The sequence below is a fragment of the Populus trichocarpa genome, chromosome 4 (genome assembly GCF_000002775.5).
Source record: "Populus trichocarpa isolate Nisqually-1 chromosome 4, P.trichocarpa_v4.1, whole genome shotgun sequence".
NCBI lineage: Eukaryota > Viridiplantae > Streptophyta > Magnoliopsida > Malpighiales > Salicaceae > Populus > Populus trichocarpa.
The window spans coordinates 22,018,304-22,038,346 of NC_037288.2; the positions used below are offsets into that span (position 1 = coordinate 22,018,304).

At 32.8% G+C, this 20,043-nt stretch overlaps 1 protein-coding gene across 4 annotated transcripts; it reads left to right on the top strand.

Moving 5' to 3' along the window:
- Positions 1–4,854: 4,854 nt before the first annotated feature.
- LOC18098224 (P-loop NTPase domain-containing protein LPA1 homolog 1) lies at positions 4,855–11,069 on the top strand. 4 transcript variants are annotated; one of them, XM_006384870.3, is made up of 9 exons: positions 4,855–5,112; positions 5,245–5,437; positions 6,153–6,469; positions 7,148–7,229; positions 7,433–7,858; positions 7,956–8,693; positions 8,918–9,028; positions 9,375–9,751; positions 10,680–11,069. In XM_006384870.3, the coding sequence occupies exons 2-9, from the start codon at positions 5,267–5,269 to the stop codon at positions 10,798–10,800; spliced, it is 2,343 nt and encodes a 780-aa protein (XP_006384932.2). In that variant the 5' UTR covers positions 4,855–5,112; positions 5,245–5,266; the 3' UTR covers positions 10,801–11,069. The 4 variants fall into 4 exon arrangements, with proteins under 4 accessions (XP_006384932.2, XP_024455792.1, XP_024455793.1 ...); XM_024600024.2 differs by having other exon boundaries at positions 10,690–11,069; XM_024600025.2 differs by lacking the exon at positions 4,855–5,112 and having other exon boundaries at positions 5,285–5,437; positions 6,114–6,469.
- Positions 11,070–20,043: the final 8,974 nt, after the last annotated feature.

The window sequence follows — 20,043 nt, forward strand, 5'->3', positions numbered from 1 at the left end:
CTTGCTAGGCACTCGGGCCTGGCAAACCAGACCAAAAAACGCCTGACAACTTTTTCTTTTTTCTTTTTTTTCTTTCAAACTTTTATTCAATCCTTTCTTCTTTTTATGTATTTTTTAGTTTGCAATAATTTTTTTAATTTTAAACTTTGATTAAAACCCTCCCTTTTATTTTTTAAATTGTTAATCGTTCAATTAAATAAATAAAAAAAGATTTCAAAAGACAAGGTTAATAAATCAGATAACGGCTATGACCTGGATCATAGGTTTAGTGAGTTAACCTTGTTTGACCCGAGTTTATCCAAAATATCATCATCATGATATCTTTTTAATAAATCAAATGTTGGATCAACATCATTTTAATTTTTTTTTAAAGCAAATTGAGTTTTAACCTGGTTGATTGATGCTATAACCTAGATCATAGGTTTAGTGAGTTAACTTTGTTTGACCCGAGTTTATCCAAAATAACATCGTCCTGATATCTTTTTAATAAAAAAAATGTTGGATCAACATCATTTTAATTTTTTTTTTAAAGCAAATTGACTTTCGACCTAGTTAATTGAGGCTATGACCTGAATCACAAGTTTATTGAGTTAACTTTATTTGACCCATGTCTATTCAAAATATCATCATCTTGATATCTTTTTAATAAAGAAAATGTTGGATCAACATCATTTTAATTTTTTTGAAAGCAAACTGAGTTTTGACCTGGTCGATCGTGTAAGTTGGGCCACACCGTAAGACCTAATTCCACTTAGGCATTGTCGTGTTAATATCTATAAAATAAAATAAAATGATGGTGTCTAAAATTTATTTTAGTTAAAATTGGTTTTGACCAAGTTGACCAGATTATAGTTGGACCCATTAAATCGATCGGGTCATATTAGTGTAACTCTCACACGATTTAATTTGAAATCCATGTTAAGCAAGGAACTAGGTTGTTGGGCTTTTAGGTTGATCTACACAATTTAATGAGATATTTTTTTTTATTGGACCAATACCTTTTTTATCCTTATTTTAAAGCATCTAATATTTTTTTTTTATGTTAGTGGTAATTGCTTTTGATTTTTATTAAATGAATGAAATAGAACAACAATTTTTCTTTGTTTGTGTGAAGGTAATAAATATTAATAAGATAAGGAGGTGTTATACTAGCAAATTATTTTATTTCAATTAAATTTAAATTATTGCACTAGCAAATTATATATATATATATATATATATATATATATATATATATATATATATATATATATATATATAACCTTGTAAAAAAATAAAAAACTTTGATGGCTCTTAGCATAACATAATCAAGTGTTATGATCTAAATCTATCTCTCAAATTTATAACTTAACATATGGTTAAAACAAATAGCATTATAATAATATTGACATTTATTGGCACATAGAAACCTTGTTCATTTTTAGTAAGTTTATGCTTTAGATTTGAATTCATAACTAGAATTTTTCTTCTAGTTAGAAAAACATGTTAACAATGGTTACATGATTTTTGCATTAAAAAAAATAAGAACAAGAGGGGAAAAAAGGTAGGGAAACAATTAAAATAATGGTTTGTAAAAACTTCATTTAGTAGCCTCCTCTAGTACGGAAAATTATAGGAAATTTTTTTTTTCTAAACTACAAGAAAGTGGTTAAACGCTAAAGGAATATTTCATTGGCATTTATATTTGTTGCTGGTTGGCAATTTAATTATCGATGGCATTGCCCATTGATTCATGTTGTAGGTTAGCTTATCATTCGGGATTTGATGTTTGCAGATAATATCATCAGCAAACTAAAATTTTGATGAAATATTCATGCCAAAAAACAATTATTGACCAATGTTTGTCGGCAAGTTTATCGGTATAATAATTACCAACAGATGTTTTCATCGCTAATTTGTTAACTAGGTTGCAAATATAGCCGGCGACATCACCAATAAAATACCCTACATAGATTGTCATTACTTAATTTATTGGCGAGTCCAAAATTGAATAATAAAATTTTATAATATTAAATTAAAAGTTAATTTCAGTATTCCATAAAAATATCTTTATTACATTTCAAAAACTCTTAACAAGATGGAGCTGTAGGTGGAAGAGGAGGAAAAACTCCTAAACCAGGAGGTCCAGGATGGGAAGGATAATATGTCGCCATATATGCATGTATTTGCTCTTAATTCTTCCTATTTTGTTCTTCCATATCGGCCTTCAGAACATATAATCATTCCATAACTTGTTCTTGGACCATCTCTTCAATGATCAATTATGGTTGGCTTGGGTTGGATTGTGGTTTGCCTATAGTCGAAACACTACAACTTGCGCTTATATCTTGAGTCGTAGTCATAGACATACCATAAACTCGATTCTTATTAGGTCCATTAGCTTCTCTAACCTCAAACTACAACTGAGAATCACAAGGAGGATGAGTTTAAGTGTCTTTTTCATATTTCATAACCATGTCGACGTTATATGTTTCTAACAAAAAAAAAGTCAAAATCCAAAATTTATATATAACTAAAAACATTAGCAAGCCTATTATAACTATCTAAAAAAACTTACAATGAATGTTTCAACAATGCTATTGACAAACTATTGAACCTTTTTTTCTGTCTATCCTCCTTTTTTATATGTGTTTTCACTAATAACTTTATCGAAGTTGGTTTGTGCCCAAACTATGAAGCCTGCAAAATAAATCATTTTAAAAAAGTCTCACAAATAAACACTAAATTAACATTTGAAAAAATAATAATTATAGACATAAAATGAGGTCTTACTGAACGCTTTGCATGGTTCACAAAAAGGAAGCAATCTTTTGGTGTATTTGCTCATGAAACCATGAATTTATTTTTTTGTCTGTTCCGCAACTTGGATCCTAGCTGCCTCATAAATTCTTGAATTTTTTCCTAGTTATTTTCTATGACATGGCTTTATCTAAAATGTTTTCATAACGTGATGTCATTAAACTTGGCTTTACCTTCTGCATATTTATGGGTGTAATACTATAAATCACGTAATCTTATTTAGGAAGTTATTAAACAACTATAAGGTAATGAAAAAACAATTGTGCACAATAATATAACAATTTTAGCTTGAAACTTACCATTTACGTTGTGATTTTCCCATACTTTCCTAACCACCCTCTCTTTGCCTCGTCCTACCAAAAGTTTTTCTTATTGTCAATTTTATAAACTAATTAGTTTTCTAAATTTTGAAAACTATATATTAACTTAAAGTAGGACATATTTATCCAACCTTAAACTTTCCTCACCAAGCCTTAACCATACTCATCCATTCAGGATGATCTTGAAGCTAACTCCATTGAACAGTTCTTCGAATGATGATTTCATCATTAATGTTATCGTACAAACAACTTTCATATTTGTAAACTTGAAGATCATTTCATTGAAGTCATTTTCATTTTCATTAATGAAAAACTAACAATAATTTAATACAAAGAAATAACATCAATAGTGAGAAATAAATTACTTATATGATGTGGTCGGCCTTCTGCTCTATAATAATATTGTTCGGAATAATCATATATGAAAGACAAGATTCAAGCTCTGTGACTCTTATTGAACGAGCCTTGGTCGATAAATGTCTTTTCATGTTCGATACCTAAATACATAGCTGGCTCATCGGCATTACTGCTTGATGAAGTAGTAGCGTTTTTGTTTGATTTTGAAGGTTTTCTTAGCATCTCCAAAATATAAAAAACCAATTCATGTTAGATTTCACTTGACCTTAAAACCATGAATTTGAATCGCAACACATTCATTGATAAGTTGAACATGACATCACAATAACATGGATTCCATTCATGAAATAAATTAAGAAAACCTAAAGACTAACATTTTTAAAAATCAAGTGGTATCTCATACCCACCAAAAACTATTCGTAAGGTTTTCCTATAATCTAAATTAAAAAAGAAGTTTAATTATTATCCTTTAGATTATAGAAAAACCTCATGCTTGTATTAATTGTTTCTAAAAGAAATATATATTAATATATAAATTAATAAAAAAAATGTTTCTTTTAGAAACATAATAATTCTATTAATATCAAATTATGTTTGAGTTCCTAGCTACTTCCTTATATCCATGCACATATTTGAATGCTCCACCACACTTTTGTTGATATTTAATGTTCCATTTGGGAACTCGAGTAAATATGTTTAATGAGATAATATAATCAAAAGACTTTAGATTAAACTATATTTTTTTATTTATAATCTTTAAAAAATTATTATCCTTGATAAAATGTGTGAAGTAAATGAGTGTTTAACAGTGAGTTTCAACCTGTTTTTCATTAAAATTTGATTTTGTTTTTGCTTCAAATTATTTTTTAATATTTTTGGATCGTTATGATGTTCTGATATCAAAAATAAATTTTTAAAAGTAAAAAAAATATTATTTATATGTTTTTCTAAATAAAAAATACTTTGAAAAACAACTATTAACGTACTCCGAAACACCGAGCATGACACACTCAAAATTGGGTATCTCAATAAAAGCATGTACATGTGTCTCCACCAAGCATGTTTTTAACGTTAACCCAAGGTACCATACAGATTTCACCAAAAATTCAATTGGAAAGCATACATTACATATGATAAAATTAATCACCAAGGACAAAAAAACAGGAACTATACGCCAAGACAAGTCCTTTTCCATGTCCTCCTCCCCCTCCTCCCCCGTCAATTCATAAACAATATTCCAAAGACAAAAGCACCCCTACTAAACGAAATAATTACTCCTCATGACATGGCATTCCTTGACACCCGTGCCTGGTCCCCACCTACCGAGTATAAAAATGCCCGGACACGCGCAGCAGGTCGCAATTTCCAAGTAAACAGAAACCCAAATCCGTAATTTAAAAAACATCCTTATTTTTTTGTCCTCTCTCTTATGGGAGAGGAGAGGAAGGGGGTATTAAAGGAGACTCGTGGAGGCTTCAAGGGAGCGATGCGTGGACGGAAAACTGGACAGGTGACGAAGACATATAGACATTGATGCCTACAACACACACACAGATCCTTTCTTCTTCTTCACATGACCGATCGTAACGCTTTCTTTCTTGTTTTGCGGTCTTGATTCTCTTTTACATACTTACAGGTCTGAAAACCTGCATTGCCCTTTCCATTTTCTTTTCTCCCTTTTCTTAGATTTCTTTTGTAGAAAGAAAGAAGGAAAAGAAGGTTTGAGTTGGGTTGCTCAAAGTTTTTCTGTGTTTTTTGTTGGTTGCAGAGAAGAGAGAGGGGGAGGAGACATGACGACGATGGAGGTTGGAAAAGTGCTGTACATAGTGGTGGTGGATGAGGAGGAAAAAAGAGATAAAGGGAAAGGGAAAGGGAAAGGGAAAGACTCTTTTAGATATACGCGTCCGGTTTTGCAGAGTACTCTGCAACTCATGGGATGTAAAGCACGTCATGCTTTTAAGGTAACACAAATACCCTTTTCTTTTCTCGTCAAATTTATCTTGGAAATTCGCAATGTTATTTGATTTTCTTTTCGAAAGATTTGCGATTCATAGCTATGATTATTAATAATTATGATGATTACTTGTAGATTACAATCGATCGTGGGGAAAGAGGGAGGGTGATAGATCTGCATTTCTTTTCTATCTTTCTTTGTATTTTGTTTTTTTCCAAATCTGCAAGTTTTTTATTACTTTTTATTTTTGTTTGAAATGGAAATGGAAGTCATTTTCATTCATTATATCTATTTTGACTTTCCTTGAAATTGATTTTTTATGTTAACATAACTTGTGTTAGAGTTTGGCATGGTAATTTATGTTTCTCGTGTCATGTTTTTCACCCTTGGTGAAAACACAATCTGGTAATTACCTTTATGGTTTTCTTCGGTATCTTCTTATTTATTGCCTGTTTGAGTTCTGATTTTTTTTTTCTTGAGAAACAATTAATCATGCATATAGCATCTTGACCTTTTCTGCTCATTGCATTTATAAATTCTGATATATTTTTGGAGTTCTGGTATGGTTCTCCGTTGACTGATCTATTTTATATTTGCCTATTTATTTTGTACCTCAAGTGGTTGTGCGCATAATTATTTGACTAATTATTGCTTTTGACTAGTGACTTGATTTTTTCTTAAAGAAGTGGACACCTTGCTGAGTACGTTACTCGTCTTTTCAGATTAGCCAAAGGGTTTTTGAGCTCATGAGAAGCGTTTCACATTCGAAAGAAATTGAGATAACAGGAGTGGATGCTTCAAATGGAAATAACGAAAAGGAAGATGGTTTGTCCAGTGGAGTTTTCTTGGGTAAAACAGAGGTTGGTAATAGTTTGGTTTCCGAGGAAGACAGATACAAGAGCATACCATTTGAATTGTACAAAAGGCGAACCACTGTAGTCGTTAGAAGAGAGGCTTTCTTGAATTTTGTTTGTGATGCTCTGACCGAGTACAAGTATGTGGGGCCTAACCAGAGGGAAGACTTGGTTTTGGCTTGCAGGTAATTGTGTAATCTTTTTATTCCTTTTCATATACGTTGCTTGTATCCATGATAGGTAGATCAGTGTTTACTTACCTGCATCTATTCCTTCACAAGGTCTTTACGTTGCTAATTGTCATTCTTTGCAATTCTTGGAAGCTTTGAATATTCTTTTATGGGTCTACTTGACATTTGCTGCCACATGTTGCTTGAGGTTTTTTGTATGAAGGAATAATACTACACGTTGAAATTTGGTCCTCTGAATGAAATTAAATAAAATCTGTTCATTTCATTGTCGAAATGTTCTGGGCACTCGCTTAAAAAAAATGTTTTAAATGTAGATGATGACTATTGTTTGAGTTCCACTCTCCCTTCTGTAATCTGTGCCGGTGGACTATTTCTTGAACCTGTTCTGTTGTGCAAGCTTTATCACAAGTCGTTATTATTAGATAGCCCTATTTTTCAGGTTTGTATTGAAAAGGCAGTGTTGTCCAAGCATGCATGTGGAAACCTGTCTCATTCTGATTTTGAGATTTTTTTCTGGCTTATTTTATTGTTTGATATGAACTTGGTTTAGTGCGGTTTGCTTTATGTTATTGTCCAGGAGGTCTTTCCCACAGAATTCATTTGCTTCTTTTTTTTATGCATTGCATCTTGTCTGAATTCTATATTCAATGATGTGCCATCTTTTTATTGCAGAATCCGTGAACGGAAGGAATCCGTAACAGTGCTGTTGTGTGGTACTAGTGGCTGTGGAAAATCTACTTTGTCTGCATTGCTGGTATTCATTTTACCATATAGCCATGTTTGAGTTTGAATCTGTAACTTGAAATGATAATGGTTTTTGTCTTCTGTCATTGTTTCTTGCTATAGTGGGTTTTCTTTCAAAAAAAAAAATGTGTGGGTGTGTGCGCGTGTTTAATGAAAGAGTTGGATTTCTCTGTGTATGTTCAGAATTCTGAGTGTTTTCCATGGTTGATACAGGGTAGCAGGTTAGGAGTTACAACAGTGATATCTACGGATTCTATTAGACACATGATGAGGAGTTTTGTAGATGAGAAGCAAAATCCTCTACTTTGGGCCTCGACATACCATGCTGGGGAGTTTTTAGATCCTGTGGCTGTTGCAGAAGCAAAGGCTAAAAGAAAGGCAAAGAAATTGGCAGGCACTGGAACTTTGCATTCAAAGGATGAAGTATCTGATGGCTTTACAACTGGGAAATCTGGTAGCGGAGCACCAAAGGTGAGTTCTGGTGCTACTGAGGTTATTAGTCCAAAACAAATGGCAGTTGAAGGTTTCAAGGCACAAAGTGAGATGGTGATTGACAGTCTTGATCGTCTCATTACTGCATGGGAAGAGAGGAAAGAATCAGTAGTGGTCGAGGGTGTTCATTTGAGCCTTAATTTTGTGGTAATAAATTCCTTCTTATCAGATGTTCTGCCAACTTTGTTTCTTCTTTTGTATATTGCCATAAATATTTTTTCTTAATTTTAATTCTCATATGCAGATGGGGCTTATGAAGAAACACCCTTCAATTATACCATTCATGATATACATTACAAATGAGGACAAACACTTGGAGCGATTTGCAGTTCGTGCAAAGTACATGACATTGGACCCAGCTAAAAACAAATATGTAAAATACATTCGGAACATCAGAACAATCCAAGATTATCTTTGCAAACGCGCTGACAAACATCTTGTCCCCAAAATCAACAACACAAATGTCGATAAGAGTGTGGCAGCTATTCATGCAACAGTCTTCAGCTGCCTTCGAAGGTGGGATGCAGGAGAACAGCTTTATGATCCTACCACAAACACTGTTGCTCTTGTTGATGAGGAGTACAGGAACCAGTGTGCTGCAAATTCATTGAGCTCCAAGGGGATGTTTCAGCTTATTCAGAGAAAAGGTTCTTCAAGGCATTTGATGGCTCTTCTTAATACTGATGGGTCTGTTGCAAAGGCTTGGCCTGTTGATTCAGTAGATGGTAATGGGAAGCTTGGAACAGGCCATGGGACTGACAGTGGAATAGGGACTCCAATGTATGGACCATTGCAGATAGGCAAGGCTGAACCAGTTAATCTTCAGTTTGGTAACTTTGGAATCAGTGCTTGGCCTAGTGATGGTGGCACAAGTCATGCTGGAAGTGTTGACGAGTCCAGGGCTGATGGGACTGATACAGGGAGCAGATATTACTCCTCTTGTTGCAGCTCGCCAAGGAAGCCTGATGGGGCTGCCAAGGAGGTATTTGAATGCTTGTTATTAGTCTCCTCTAGTTTGACTATCTTTGTTGAGAAGTAGATGGATAATTTGAAATTGAAGGGATACGAAACTTAGTGACAGTCTAGCCATCATTGATATCAGTATACAGCTGTTCAGGTTATTAGCATTAAAGATGAAAGATCTGCTATTGATTTTCTATAGACTGCTTTTTCCTGATTGGGAATTTATACTTTTTAATTGTTCAGCTGAAGGAGGAGCATTCAGTGAATGGCAGTGATGAAGAAGTTGACGATCCACCTGAGGTGGACAGTGATGAGGATCTTAGTGATGATGATGACAAGCATGATCATGAAGAGGTATGCGTTAGTATGTTTTATTATAATAGCTACATTTTAACATTATTCATAAAAAAAAATACTATATATCAAAATTTCCAGGATAAAAAATACTCGCATTCATGAACTTATACTCTGCGCAGTAATTGGAATGGTATATTATTAAGTTGGTATGAATCCTGTTCGCTAATTGTACATTATGATGTAAACTGTGAAACGATCTAGTCACTTGCACTATTCCTCAGGAAAGTACAATTAGGAAACCCCTAAAATATGCCTTGACCAAAACCAAGACAGACATTTGTCTTTTTGATCATTTTAATTTTTGTTAGTCCTCATATGCATGTTTTTTTCCCCTGCTGCACAGATTGGCTCAGTTGATGAGGAATACACAAAATCAGATGAAGAATATGATGATCTGGCAATGCAGGATGTGCAGGAGAATGGTTATTGGTCAGACGATGATGAAGAGCCTAAAGATAGGCTGCCCCCTATTTCTGGGGGTAATGTAAGCCCCAACAAAATAGACAAGTACAGGCAGAATTTAGAGCGCTTCCTTGGAACTAGAAGTGAGCAGTTGGCTGAACCACTATGCTCCTACTCTTCTCTGCTTGTGGAGCAAGGTGAGAGGAGAATGTTGAGTTCAGGCAGTCTCAAAATAAGAAAACGTTCACTCAGCATTCCTGCCATCAGAAAGCATGGGTCAGTAATTAGTGATCCCATTCTCTCCGGAGCACCCCAGAGGTAAAGAAATGATTTTGCCCCAACCCTTCCCTTCTCTGTATTGTTTGTTTTTTCCTTGTTCATTTTGTGTCTCTTGGTGAGAGTAACGTAGGCATTTCAGCAGTCTCGTGTGCAGTAATGCATGGTAGAGTTGCATGACTGGGAACATGTTATGTGCCTTTTTTTCTTTTCCAGCAAAAGAAATCAAGCAAATGAATATAACTGCAGTTATTTGAAGGATGAATGGATGGATGGATGTTTTCAATGATAGTTGTGTTTATATCTGCTAATCTGCTAGACATATCAGGGCAGGGCTCCAAAGTAGATTAGGTGTAATGGTGCAAATGAGACAAGAAGCTTAGTGGCATGTTACAGGTTTTGATCATCTCAACACTCTATAATCTGCGACTTTCTTAGTGCTGTTGAGTTTAGTATGTTAGGAATTCAGTTTTTCAAGATAAAAGTGAATTTCTAGCTTAGTTTAATGAGTTCCATCTTTTTTATTTTATAATCTCAAGAAAGAAAAGACACCCAAAGTCCCATGAAAAAAGAAAAAAACAAAACAAAGTATTGATAATTTTTTGAGGAATTAGGGAATTGTCATATCTGTCTTGATCAGCAAACGATAATATATCAATCAAAAGTCTGGGGCCTCGCACAGTAATAGCTGGCTGCATGCATTGCATCTCCCATGCTTGTCCAAATAAAAACATTTCTGCATCAAATTCTATTCCATGCACGTCTCTTGCAACAACTCCAAATACTCTACTCAACTAGTAAAAATTATTTTGACGAATCGCTCCTGATGGATATGATGTCTTCTTGGAGACTGATTCTGGACAAGGCTGTCGGATTATTTAATATGGTTTGATTCTAATTTAAAAATGGAGCAAATTAATTCTAAATATACACAAATTATTTATAAATAACTTCAGATGTTTTTTTTTAGTAATACACAGGCAGAGTACGTTCTCCCCCTTCGTTTGTGTTCACAGCCATGCCAGCACAGTACACAGCAACCGGGTCTTGCGTCTGCATGGAACCAGACCTTAGAACATCGCCATCGTTGAAGAAGAAAGAGAGCATGGCCATCATCAAGAGAGCTTTCCTATTGCCATGCCACCCTTTGGTTTTAATAAAATCTAATGCCCTTTCATCAAAATCTTTATACCTGTTGTGCATCCTCGATTGACTGCAGGCATTTGAACAATTTATATTACGGTTTTATTTGAAAATGTAAAATATTTCTGAATACCCAAACAATTTCAACCTTACAGGGAAAGAAAAATTGTAATTACAAAGAAATCAATATTACAAATTATGATTTCGAAAAGAACAACACTCTAAATTTAATTAATGAACGATACACTCTCTAAATTTAAAAAGTATCATGCTGCAGCCATTTCATCATTAATTTATGATCGTTTTGAGTGCATTTAAAGAAATAAATAAGCTTTCTCTAAGAAAAGTATGGAATAATAAAAAAGGAGAGCAATTTAACGTCACCAAAAAGACTTTGTATTGGCATCGAAGATCATACCAAGCTATATATTTTTGTTCCTCCTTCTGTTCAAATTGTTTTCAAATAATTTGTAGGCAACTGATTTTTGAAAAGCCATTCTCACTTGTTCTAATTCAAAATCAATGAAATCCATATATTGTAAGTGTTTAACAATTACAGATCACCAATGCAAGATTTGTAATGATTGACACTTCTTATTCATAATATTTCTAATAAAAATTATAATCATAATAGTAAGAAAAAAATATAATTTCTTGGCCAATTTTATTTTGACAATATATTTTATAATAATAATCTCTTTATTACAGATGTCTATGTCTCTGTTATTACACATGATAATACCAGAAAGAAAGTTTTTTAGTTTAATTAGGTGAAGACTCGACTGAGCTCTCCAGAAGGCTCGGTCACAACATTGAGTATAGGAGAAAATTGTTTAAAAACAGCAACATGTTAATATTGTACTTACTGAATAAAAGGTTTCAATTCATCACAGTTAAATAATATATAATTATATGCATGTCAAAATTCAAATTATGTCAAGTATCTTCCCTCACTGTTTTCTTGGATAAAAGTCGTCTATAATGAGAAAATATTGTCAAATTCCCACTCGAAGACAGTTCCCTACCATCATTATGTTTTGAAACACGGTTGATTCTTGTTCTCAAATGAGACTCGAAATAGTACGAGATAAATTTTGAAATCTCTTCAATAATATAAGCTTCGTATATTGAAGTCTCAACATGCACCTTGTTTTTATTTTTATTTTAAGGTTAAACAAGTATATGAATGGAATTAAACATAAATTGAATAAATGAATGTTTTAAATTAAAAAAAAAAGATAATAAAAATTTACTTAGGATGCGTATGTAATCCCTAGCTCTCGAATTAATACATCCATCTATATTGGACAAGAACTTCAACTTTTTTCTCAAACAGTAAATGTATGAGTAGATGCTCTATTAAGTCGAAGAAGGATGAAAGGAATGTTATCTCAAGTTTGCAGATTGTCTGGACTATATTCGTTTCAAGTTTCTTCATGTGTTAGGTATGCAACTTGTTAAAATATATATCTTTAAAAAAACTGATTAATTTCTGTGAGTGCATCTCATATTCTTTTTGGCAATATGACAGACATTGCTCTTCATTCCATACAATCTATCATCCTACAAATTCATTAATCTAGATATGTTCAAAGCATATCCATCAAGGAAACATAAACTCTTAAGTCATTGGTAAACAAGTAACTGTGCATTCTTGTTTAAGACAAAACTGATTTTGAGCTTTACGACATGTGGCCTATCATAAACCAGCTCCATATTCTTACAGTGACAAAACAAAGGTATATCCATTTCAGCCTTCATATTGTCCTTTGTCTATCATTTCATGTCCATCACTGTGTTAAAAATATTTTCAAACATGTTCTTTTCAATATGCATGACATTTGGATTATGACGGAAGAGATTAGTCTTTCAATAAAGAAGCTCTAAAAAAAAAATACTTTGTTTTACCTAATTGTGGGTCATACCAGAACCAGAAAACTTCTACTTATTAGATTGAAAACCAAAGATAATGCCTTCATATTACTAGACCACATTATGCACTAATGGTATCAGCGATACAATATCCTTTTCAACTCTATCTATAAAAAAGTCATTTCTATTCTTTATATACTTATGATTGGTTAACAAGAATCTCTAGTGGCGATCAAGAAAAGATGATCTACCACTATTTGTTAATGTGAATGTGTTGTTATTTTCCATATAGCATAGACAGGCTAATTCTCCATACGTGCTCCAATCATATACCTTTTTATACATAGAAAAGTCATTGAAAGTCCACATCAAAGCTGTATTTATCTAAAATTTTTATTTCCCTGAGACATCAGACGTCAAAATCTTGAATGACCACATCTGATTCAACTCATCAATCAATGATTGAAGACAAACATCTATACTCTGACCCAAACTATTGTGACCAAGTATGACTGTAGATAAGAACACGAACTCCGACCTCATACACATTCTAATGGCTAGTTGTAAACTATGAGTATCACCAGCCAACTAGAGTAAGATGCAGTAAATGCACCAAATAGATTGAATTTAACTGTATATAACCTAATATGTGTGTTTCATGGTTCCATTAAAAACTGATGATGTATCTTATTAAACTACTTTTGAGCTTCACCATCTAAAAGGTGCACCATGACTCCATCTACCGCATCATGTGAATTATTCCATATCATGTGCTCAACAGTATTTGGAGACATGAATAATCTTTACATCCTATGAGTGATTAACAAGTGTCTTAATTTTTTTATTTGCGATAAGAATCATTTCCCTTCCAGTTTTGTATTTATACCAAGTATGCCTACAAGTTCTACACTCGGTAAAATCTATATTTTCATGGTACCAAAACATATAAAAGTTTGGACACATGTTAATTTTCTAGTATCCTAGGATAGGGGGTTTCATCATGGATATAACAATATAAAAGTTTTCTTTTAGCCTATTCCCTTTAGGTAAAATGCTTCTAGCCTATTCGATGTTTATGTCATAACCAACCCCACTCAGCCTATGATTTGACATGATGATGAACACTCGTGCAACAACTGATAATTTACTATGATTTGTGCACCAACCCCATAATGGTTCATCAAAATCTTTTAAAAGTTTAAAAAACATAATTGCATTTATGATACAAACCAAGTCAGGTCTGAATTTGGCCTTAAAATATCTGAAGCTACATGTGGAATTTTGTTGTGATTCATATTTTACTAGAAACTAGCCATCTCATGATTTCTAACCATATCCATTAATTCATCAAGACGAGAGAGAATGATGTGTTTGAAGTTAGGACTAAAAATCTACCAAGAATGTGCAAAAATTGAAGATCTACATGGAAGAATTTTGGCATGAAGACTTTGTTTTTATTATCCTATTTTATTTATTTATTTAGTGTTGAATAATTGTTTTTTATTTGGGTATGTTAATTGATTTCTAGTTTAGGCCTATTAGTTTGCAATCCAAATGGGGTTTATTAGGGTTAGTTAGAGTAGACTATATTATGTTTTTTTAGCTGAAAATTTCAACAGCATGTTAGAGAATAAATGTGAGTTTTTATTTTGTTTGTTTATGGTAAAACAACATTTCTTTGCAGGGATAAAGATCATACACCAACTTATCAAAGATTAATTGGCTTCGTGGTGTCATTCACATGCTTAATGTTCTTAGATACAAGGTTATCTCCGGGTCCAAGTCTTTTTCCAATACCTTTGGTTCTTAGGTACAACATTACCTCTAGGTCAAGGTTTTATCAAATCTGATTTTTGGATTTCTGGGTTGTTATCTACTTCGTTGGGAGTGACTTGATCGCGTGATCAAGAGGTTCACATCAGTTGTTATTAGAGCTAGGCTCCAAAATCAGGTTATATGCTTTCTTCTTGTTAGTTTCAGCTTCCTAAGATTTAGCTGTTTTTTATCCGGTTATTGATTATTTTGTGTTTAAAACTTAGTAGTTTGCGTCTAGGGTTCGTTAAAAAAAGGTTTTACTTTTGGTTGTTGCAGTCTTAGAATTGAAATTGAAAAAAAATGGTTTTAAGAAAATCAAGGGAAAAAAAAATCTAAGTCAACCCAGGTTAACTCGACTAACTCGTCACATGTGATATGAGATTGAGATAAGAAAAAAAAAAGAATTAGACCTCTAAGAGAAAGGCCTAGCAAAAAAGGCCCAAGTTAAATAAAAAAAACATTGTGAACAAAAATGCGAGCTAACTCGGGTTAACTTAATTAACCCACACTCAGGATAACCCAATAGAAAGAAAAGTAAAAATAATAATCACATAGCTCATGGGCCAATAGTTTAATGGCAAAGTATGAAATTGTTAAAAAAATCAAGGAAAAAAAATCTGAAACAACCATGATTAACTTGACTAACTTATTATTCGAGATATTAGATTGTGATAACTCAACAAAAAAAAAAGTACAAAAAAAAATGAAGCTAAGGACTTAATAACCAAATGTTAAACGATGAATTTGAAAAAAAAATCAATTTTCAATAAAGGATTGCCTTGTTGGAAGGAAACCATAAAAAAATAACAAAGTAAGATATCCAACCGTAAAACAATTTAAAACCGAAACAATGCACACCAAAACATAATATAAAAAATGAAAGAAAATAATTAGGGGCTAAATGAAAAAAAAACCCAAGAAAAGGATTCAAAAAAAGTTATTGAAAGAATGACGACAAAAATTTGATAAAAACCCAAATGGAATTAAATGTTGAGGGATAAAATTGAAAAAAAAAAGATAAATCAAGAAAATGATAAGAATATAACAATCAAAAGAATAAAGACCAAGAATGAATTAAAAAACAAATGCAATAAAATTAAAAGGGATAAAATTGCAAAACAAATAATCAAGAAAAGTATAAAGCACGAAAATATAGCAATTAAAAGTAGAGGGACCAAGAGGGATAAAAAAAATCATAAAAACCAAATAAACAATAATAAAAAGGAGAACTAAAATCGATAAGATTACAAACCAGAGGACACAATTTTTTTTTTATTGGAAGTTCAGGCATGTTTTCTAGGAAATGAGAGAGATAGGAGAGAGAAAACAAATCTACTGCAGCCCAACCGAACCTCCTCTTTGAGCACACGCCACACTGCTGGAAAGAGAAAGATGTGGCGTTTCTAATGTCGCGGTGAAAGTAATACTTTGGCCACCGTACGGTCCCTTACACGCCACTTGAATGGCGCGGAGACCATGACGCTCTACCTGCTTGTTTTAACAATATTAAAAACTTAAAATTATCAAGTCACCCCTGACATAACCTAAAATAACAGCAAAATCGATTGAAAAATACTAGAACACCCTCACAAACAACATTTGTTTTTTGAATTGCAAGGTTAATTCTGTCATTTTACTGTTTAAGAAAAAGTAAAAGATGGAAAAACCCCTCTATGCATGTATACTGATCATAACTCTATTGTTCATTTACAATAAAAAAAAAGAAAAGAAAAAAGAGCTCCTCACTCAAAGATTTTTTTTTTTTGCTTTTAAGGACAAAATAGTCATTATACTACAACAAAATAAAAGCATGTTGGGACAATTTTGTCCCAATAAATTTTGCAATGACAAATATAAACCATAAAAAAGACATTTCTACCTTCAATTACAAACTTAATCAGTTTTCTTACAAGGACAAAATTATATTTATATTGTTTAAATCCATGGTTGCTTGTGTTTAAAGCCAGGATAAAAGACTATGATTATTTAATATATTTTTTTGTAATTGTGTTTTTTTTATTATAATATAAAAATATTATCATATTTTGATGTCCAAAAAATGGCTTTGTCTTGTTATAAAGTTTTGAGTTAAACACAGTAGTAGGAGTCTTTCTCGGGCAATCCCCTTCACGTATCCACTTTTGGTCTTAACCAGTGGTAAAAGGCCACATCAGCTCGTGCTCGTGGGCTTGTTGGTCTGCAATGCGTATGTGTTGTGCAATATTTTCTTTTTTCATAAATAATTATTTTTCTTGACATGGATTGGTTTGATATACATATATTAGTATTTGTTTCTCCTTAGCTTCAGCTGAATCAGAGTTTTGAAAGATAAATAATGGTTATGGAGTTGAAGCCTAAACTCTCTAATAGGAGTTTTTGTGCATGGAAATATATTGACAGTCGTTGTTTGCGGGTGCTGCATCACCAAGATTCACATGCAAATGCATGGCCGATGATATATGTTAGAAATTTTTTTTATATAAAAAAGATATCTTTCTTTCTTTCTGATCATCTGCCAAAGTTCTTTGGAAGTGAGAATCTTGATGATGCTGCATCGGCAATAAACGACTATATATACAACGTACGCAAAAGGACTTGCAGAGTGGTGACACTATGAACCTGCTAGGTGACCAACGACAGAGCCAAAGGTGATTCATTATTTTCCCTTTCTACTCTTTCTATTTTCCTTTATGTTACTGTCAGGTGAGCATATTTAGTAGTGGTTCCTTTTCTATTTTATGGTGGATTTCCCACTTTGGAATTATATATAATTCTTTTCCTTGCAGTTTGCAGATTATTTTGTTCCAGATGTGATAGGTCTTTGTCTGTAAGCAAGCAAGGATACCCTTAGCCTCGACGATGATGCATGAGCTTAGAAAATATTGGAGTTAAAGGTGAATTTACTCAAACCCTTATAGTTGTTTCCTTTCTCTGGGTGTTTGATTTTAGATCCTTCTTAATTAAGATCATTGATTTGTTTCAAAGAATAATAATGTTTTGAGTGGTTTTCAATTCTCATTTGTACACAAAGGCAAAGCAGCAATCATGTATGTTGATGATAGCCATTTTCCAACTTTGGAGTCTGATAAGACAGGAAATAGAGCATTCAAGCAGAAGCTGATAACATTGGTAAGGATAAGAAGGAGAGAGAGATAAAAAGAAAGGTAGTTTTATCGGATTTTGTTCTTTATGGGGTTTTCATTATATCAGCTAAAATAGCTTTACTGGAGTTCGAGAGTGTTCTCCATCCCACAATCTTTTGTCTTTACTAGAGACGGTTCAAAATACTCTTGATTATCTTATGGACATTCCTCCAAGTGGTTTTTGTCTGTAGATCCTTGGAAATTGTTAAATGCTTTGACAACTTCGGTATGCCAATTCCATGGTGGGAACATGCCACATCCTCGCTGCCATGTTTGTGTTGGCCTTGGCATTAAATCAGTTCCCATCAATCTTGCTGGTTGACCATCTATATCTATCTTGCAACTTGGACCCTTGGCCTTGACATGGAGTCCAACTCTTTTGCAGACAGGAGTGCTTGTGTCTTTCAAATTGTCTTTCACCTTAAAAAATATTAACTGATGTTTTTCCTTGTGGAAAGTTTGACAAAATTATTGGATGTTAATTCATTTTAACAATTAATGTAAAATTTTTGTTTCACTATTTACATATGTAGTTTTCTCAAGATCTTGGAATTAGTTCTGCTGTATTTTTGAAGGTCCAAGACTCAGATTGCTTTGTTCTTTATCATGAACTACTTCTTCTTATGTATGATGTCAATTTGTTTAATTATCAGGAAATATCGGTTTTCTTTATCATTATAATTTTATCCTAAGAAAGTTCGTGTTGCCCATAGCTCGTAGTACTACTTCTCAAGGGGCTACCTGCTACCTTATGCTACGTTTTCTTTTTACTGTATATTACAAAAAAAAAAGAAAAGGCTAAAGCTTTTGAATCCTGAAAATGCATAAACATGGTAAACGCCAAAATATATATATAAACATTGTTTATTAGTGTGTTTACGGTTGTTTTTTAAAGTATTTTTTATACCGAAATGTATTAAAATGATATTTTTATATTTTTTAAAAATTATTTTTAAAATCAACACATCAAAACGATTCAAAACACATAAAAAAATATTAATTTTTTAGTAAAAAACGGTGCCTAAGTCTTTTCTTAGGCCACCCTTCATTATTTATTAATCCTGTCTAAAAAAACACCAGAAGAAATCTTTTCCTAGGGATATTTTGTTTGATATTCTGCGCAAATGTTCTTAGAGGCATTACGTGTCTTCTTCTTCCCCTTACATCTGTGACAAACCAAAGCACCCAAGAGTTGAATACTGAAAGCAGCCGATTATAAAATAGAATCCACAATCACAGGTACTTAAGTAATTATTCGAAAAAGTTTCTTAAAAGGAATTATTGGTGGTCCATTATCAAGGATGTCCCATGCTGGTCCGATTTGACATCACCATAGGGTTTCACGTGGCAAACATGCAACTTAAAGGTCAGCTTGGATCTCATGCATACGTGGGATCTTCTCTTCTTTCTTTTTTTCTTTTTTTTTTCCCTTCTTGGGCAGCAAATAAAAGAGAATATTGTTTACAGTATCAATAAATTAGAGTACATAATCAAATTAATACAGAGTATATTACTATATCCTTAATAGCAACAATAAAAAAAGAAAAGAAATTATATTCCACAAATCCTCTCATATTTGCACATTTAGGTAACATTTTTATGGTCATGAATGACAAATAATGTTTTTAGACATTCTAACTAAACATAAGTTTTCTTCTATCATGTCTCCAGACAAATTTTTATGGCTACCAGATTGAAGGAGGGACAATCCATACAGATGGAAGATTTTGTCGGTCAAATGTAGCTAATAATTAAACTAACATAATTTAACTGTGTTGAGACTTCTCTCCTAAATTCAAAACCTTATTAACTCGTATAAAGTTAGCAAATATTAGCTAATAGAATACAAAGAAATATACTTATAAGATACGACTTCCAAACAGACTCTCACCAATACTATTGATACTGATACTCGTAGCTAATGTTTATGCCTTGTTAGTATCTTGTTGGACTCATTACACCACAAAGAAAGGCTTTGTTATAATTAATATCAATAACTTGGTTTGGAGTTGAGATAAATTGAATACTTAAGTCACCTCTTATAGATCACAATGTGCTTCATTTTCTACAAAAAAAAAAAAAACTCAAACTATAAGGATTGTAATCAATTCATTATAGCTTATGTATCGTTAAGAGTCTTCTATTCCGTTGATGATCTGTACACAGCTCGTTGCTTGAAAGATTTTTCAGGAAACTAAATTTCTGTCAAGAACACAACATACTTTTGTTGACTTTAGATCATCTAAAAGCCTGACTAATCTAAATTAGAAAAGGCATGAATGTGGAAACTCGAAAACCTTATGATATATAACCTATGAGAGGAGGTACACCTTGTTAGAAATTTGTTTTAAGAAACATTGT

Bases quoted from the DNA above. Each gene is read 5' to 3' on its own strand.
- LOC18098224 (XM_006384870.3), top strand. From the start codon at position 5,267: ATGACGACGATGGAGGTTGGAAAAGTGCTGTACATAGTGGTGGTGGAT. The intron at 5,438-6,152 runs GTAACACAAATA...TCGTCTTTTCAG, and splicing joins AAGCACGTCATGCTTTTAAG to ATTAGCCAAAGGGTTTTTGA. The intron at 7,859-7,955 runs GTAATAAATTCC...TCTCATATGCAG, and splicing joins ATTTGAGCCTTAATTTTGTG to ATGGGGCTTATGAAGAAACA.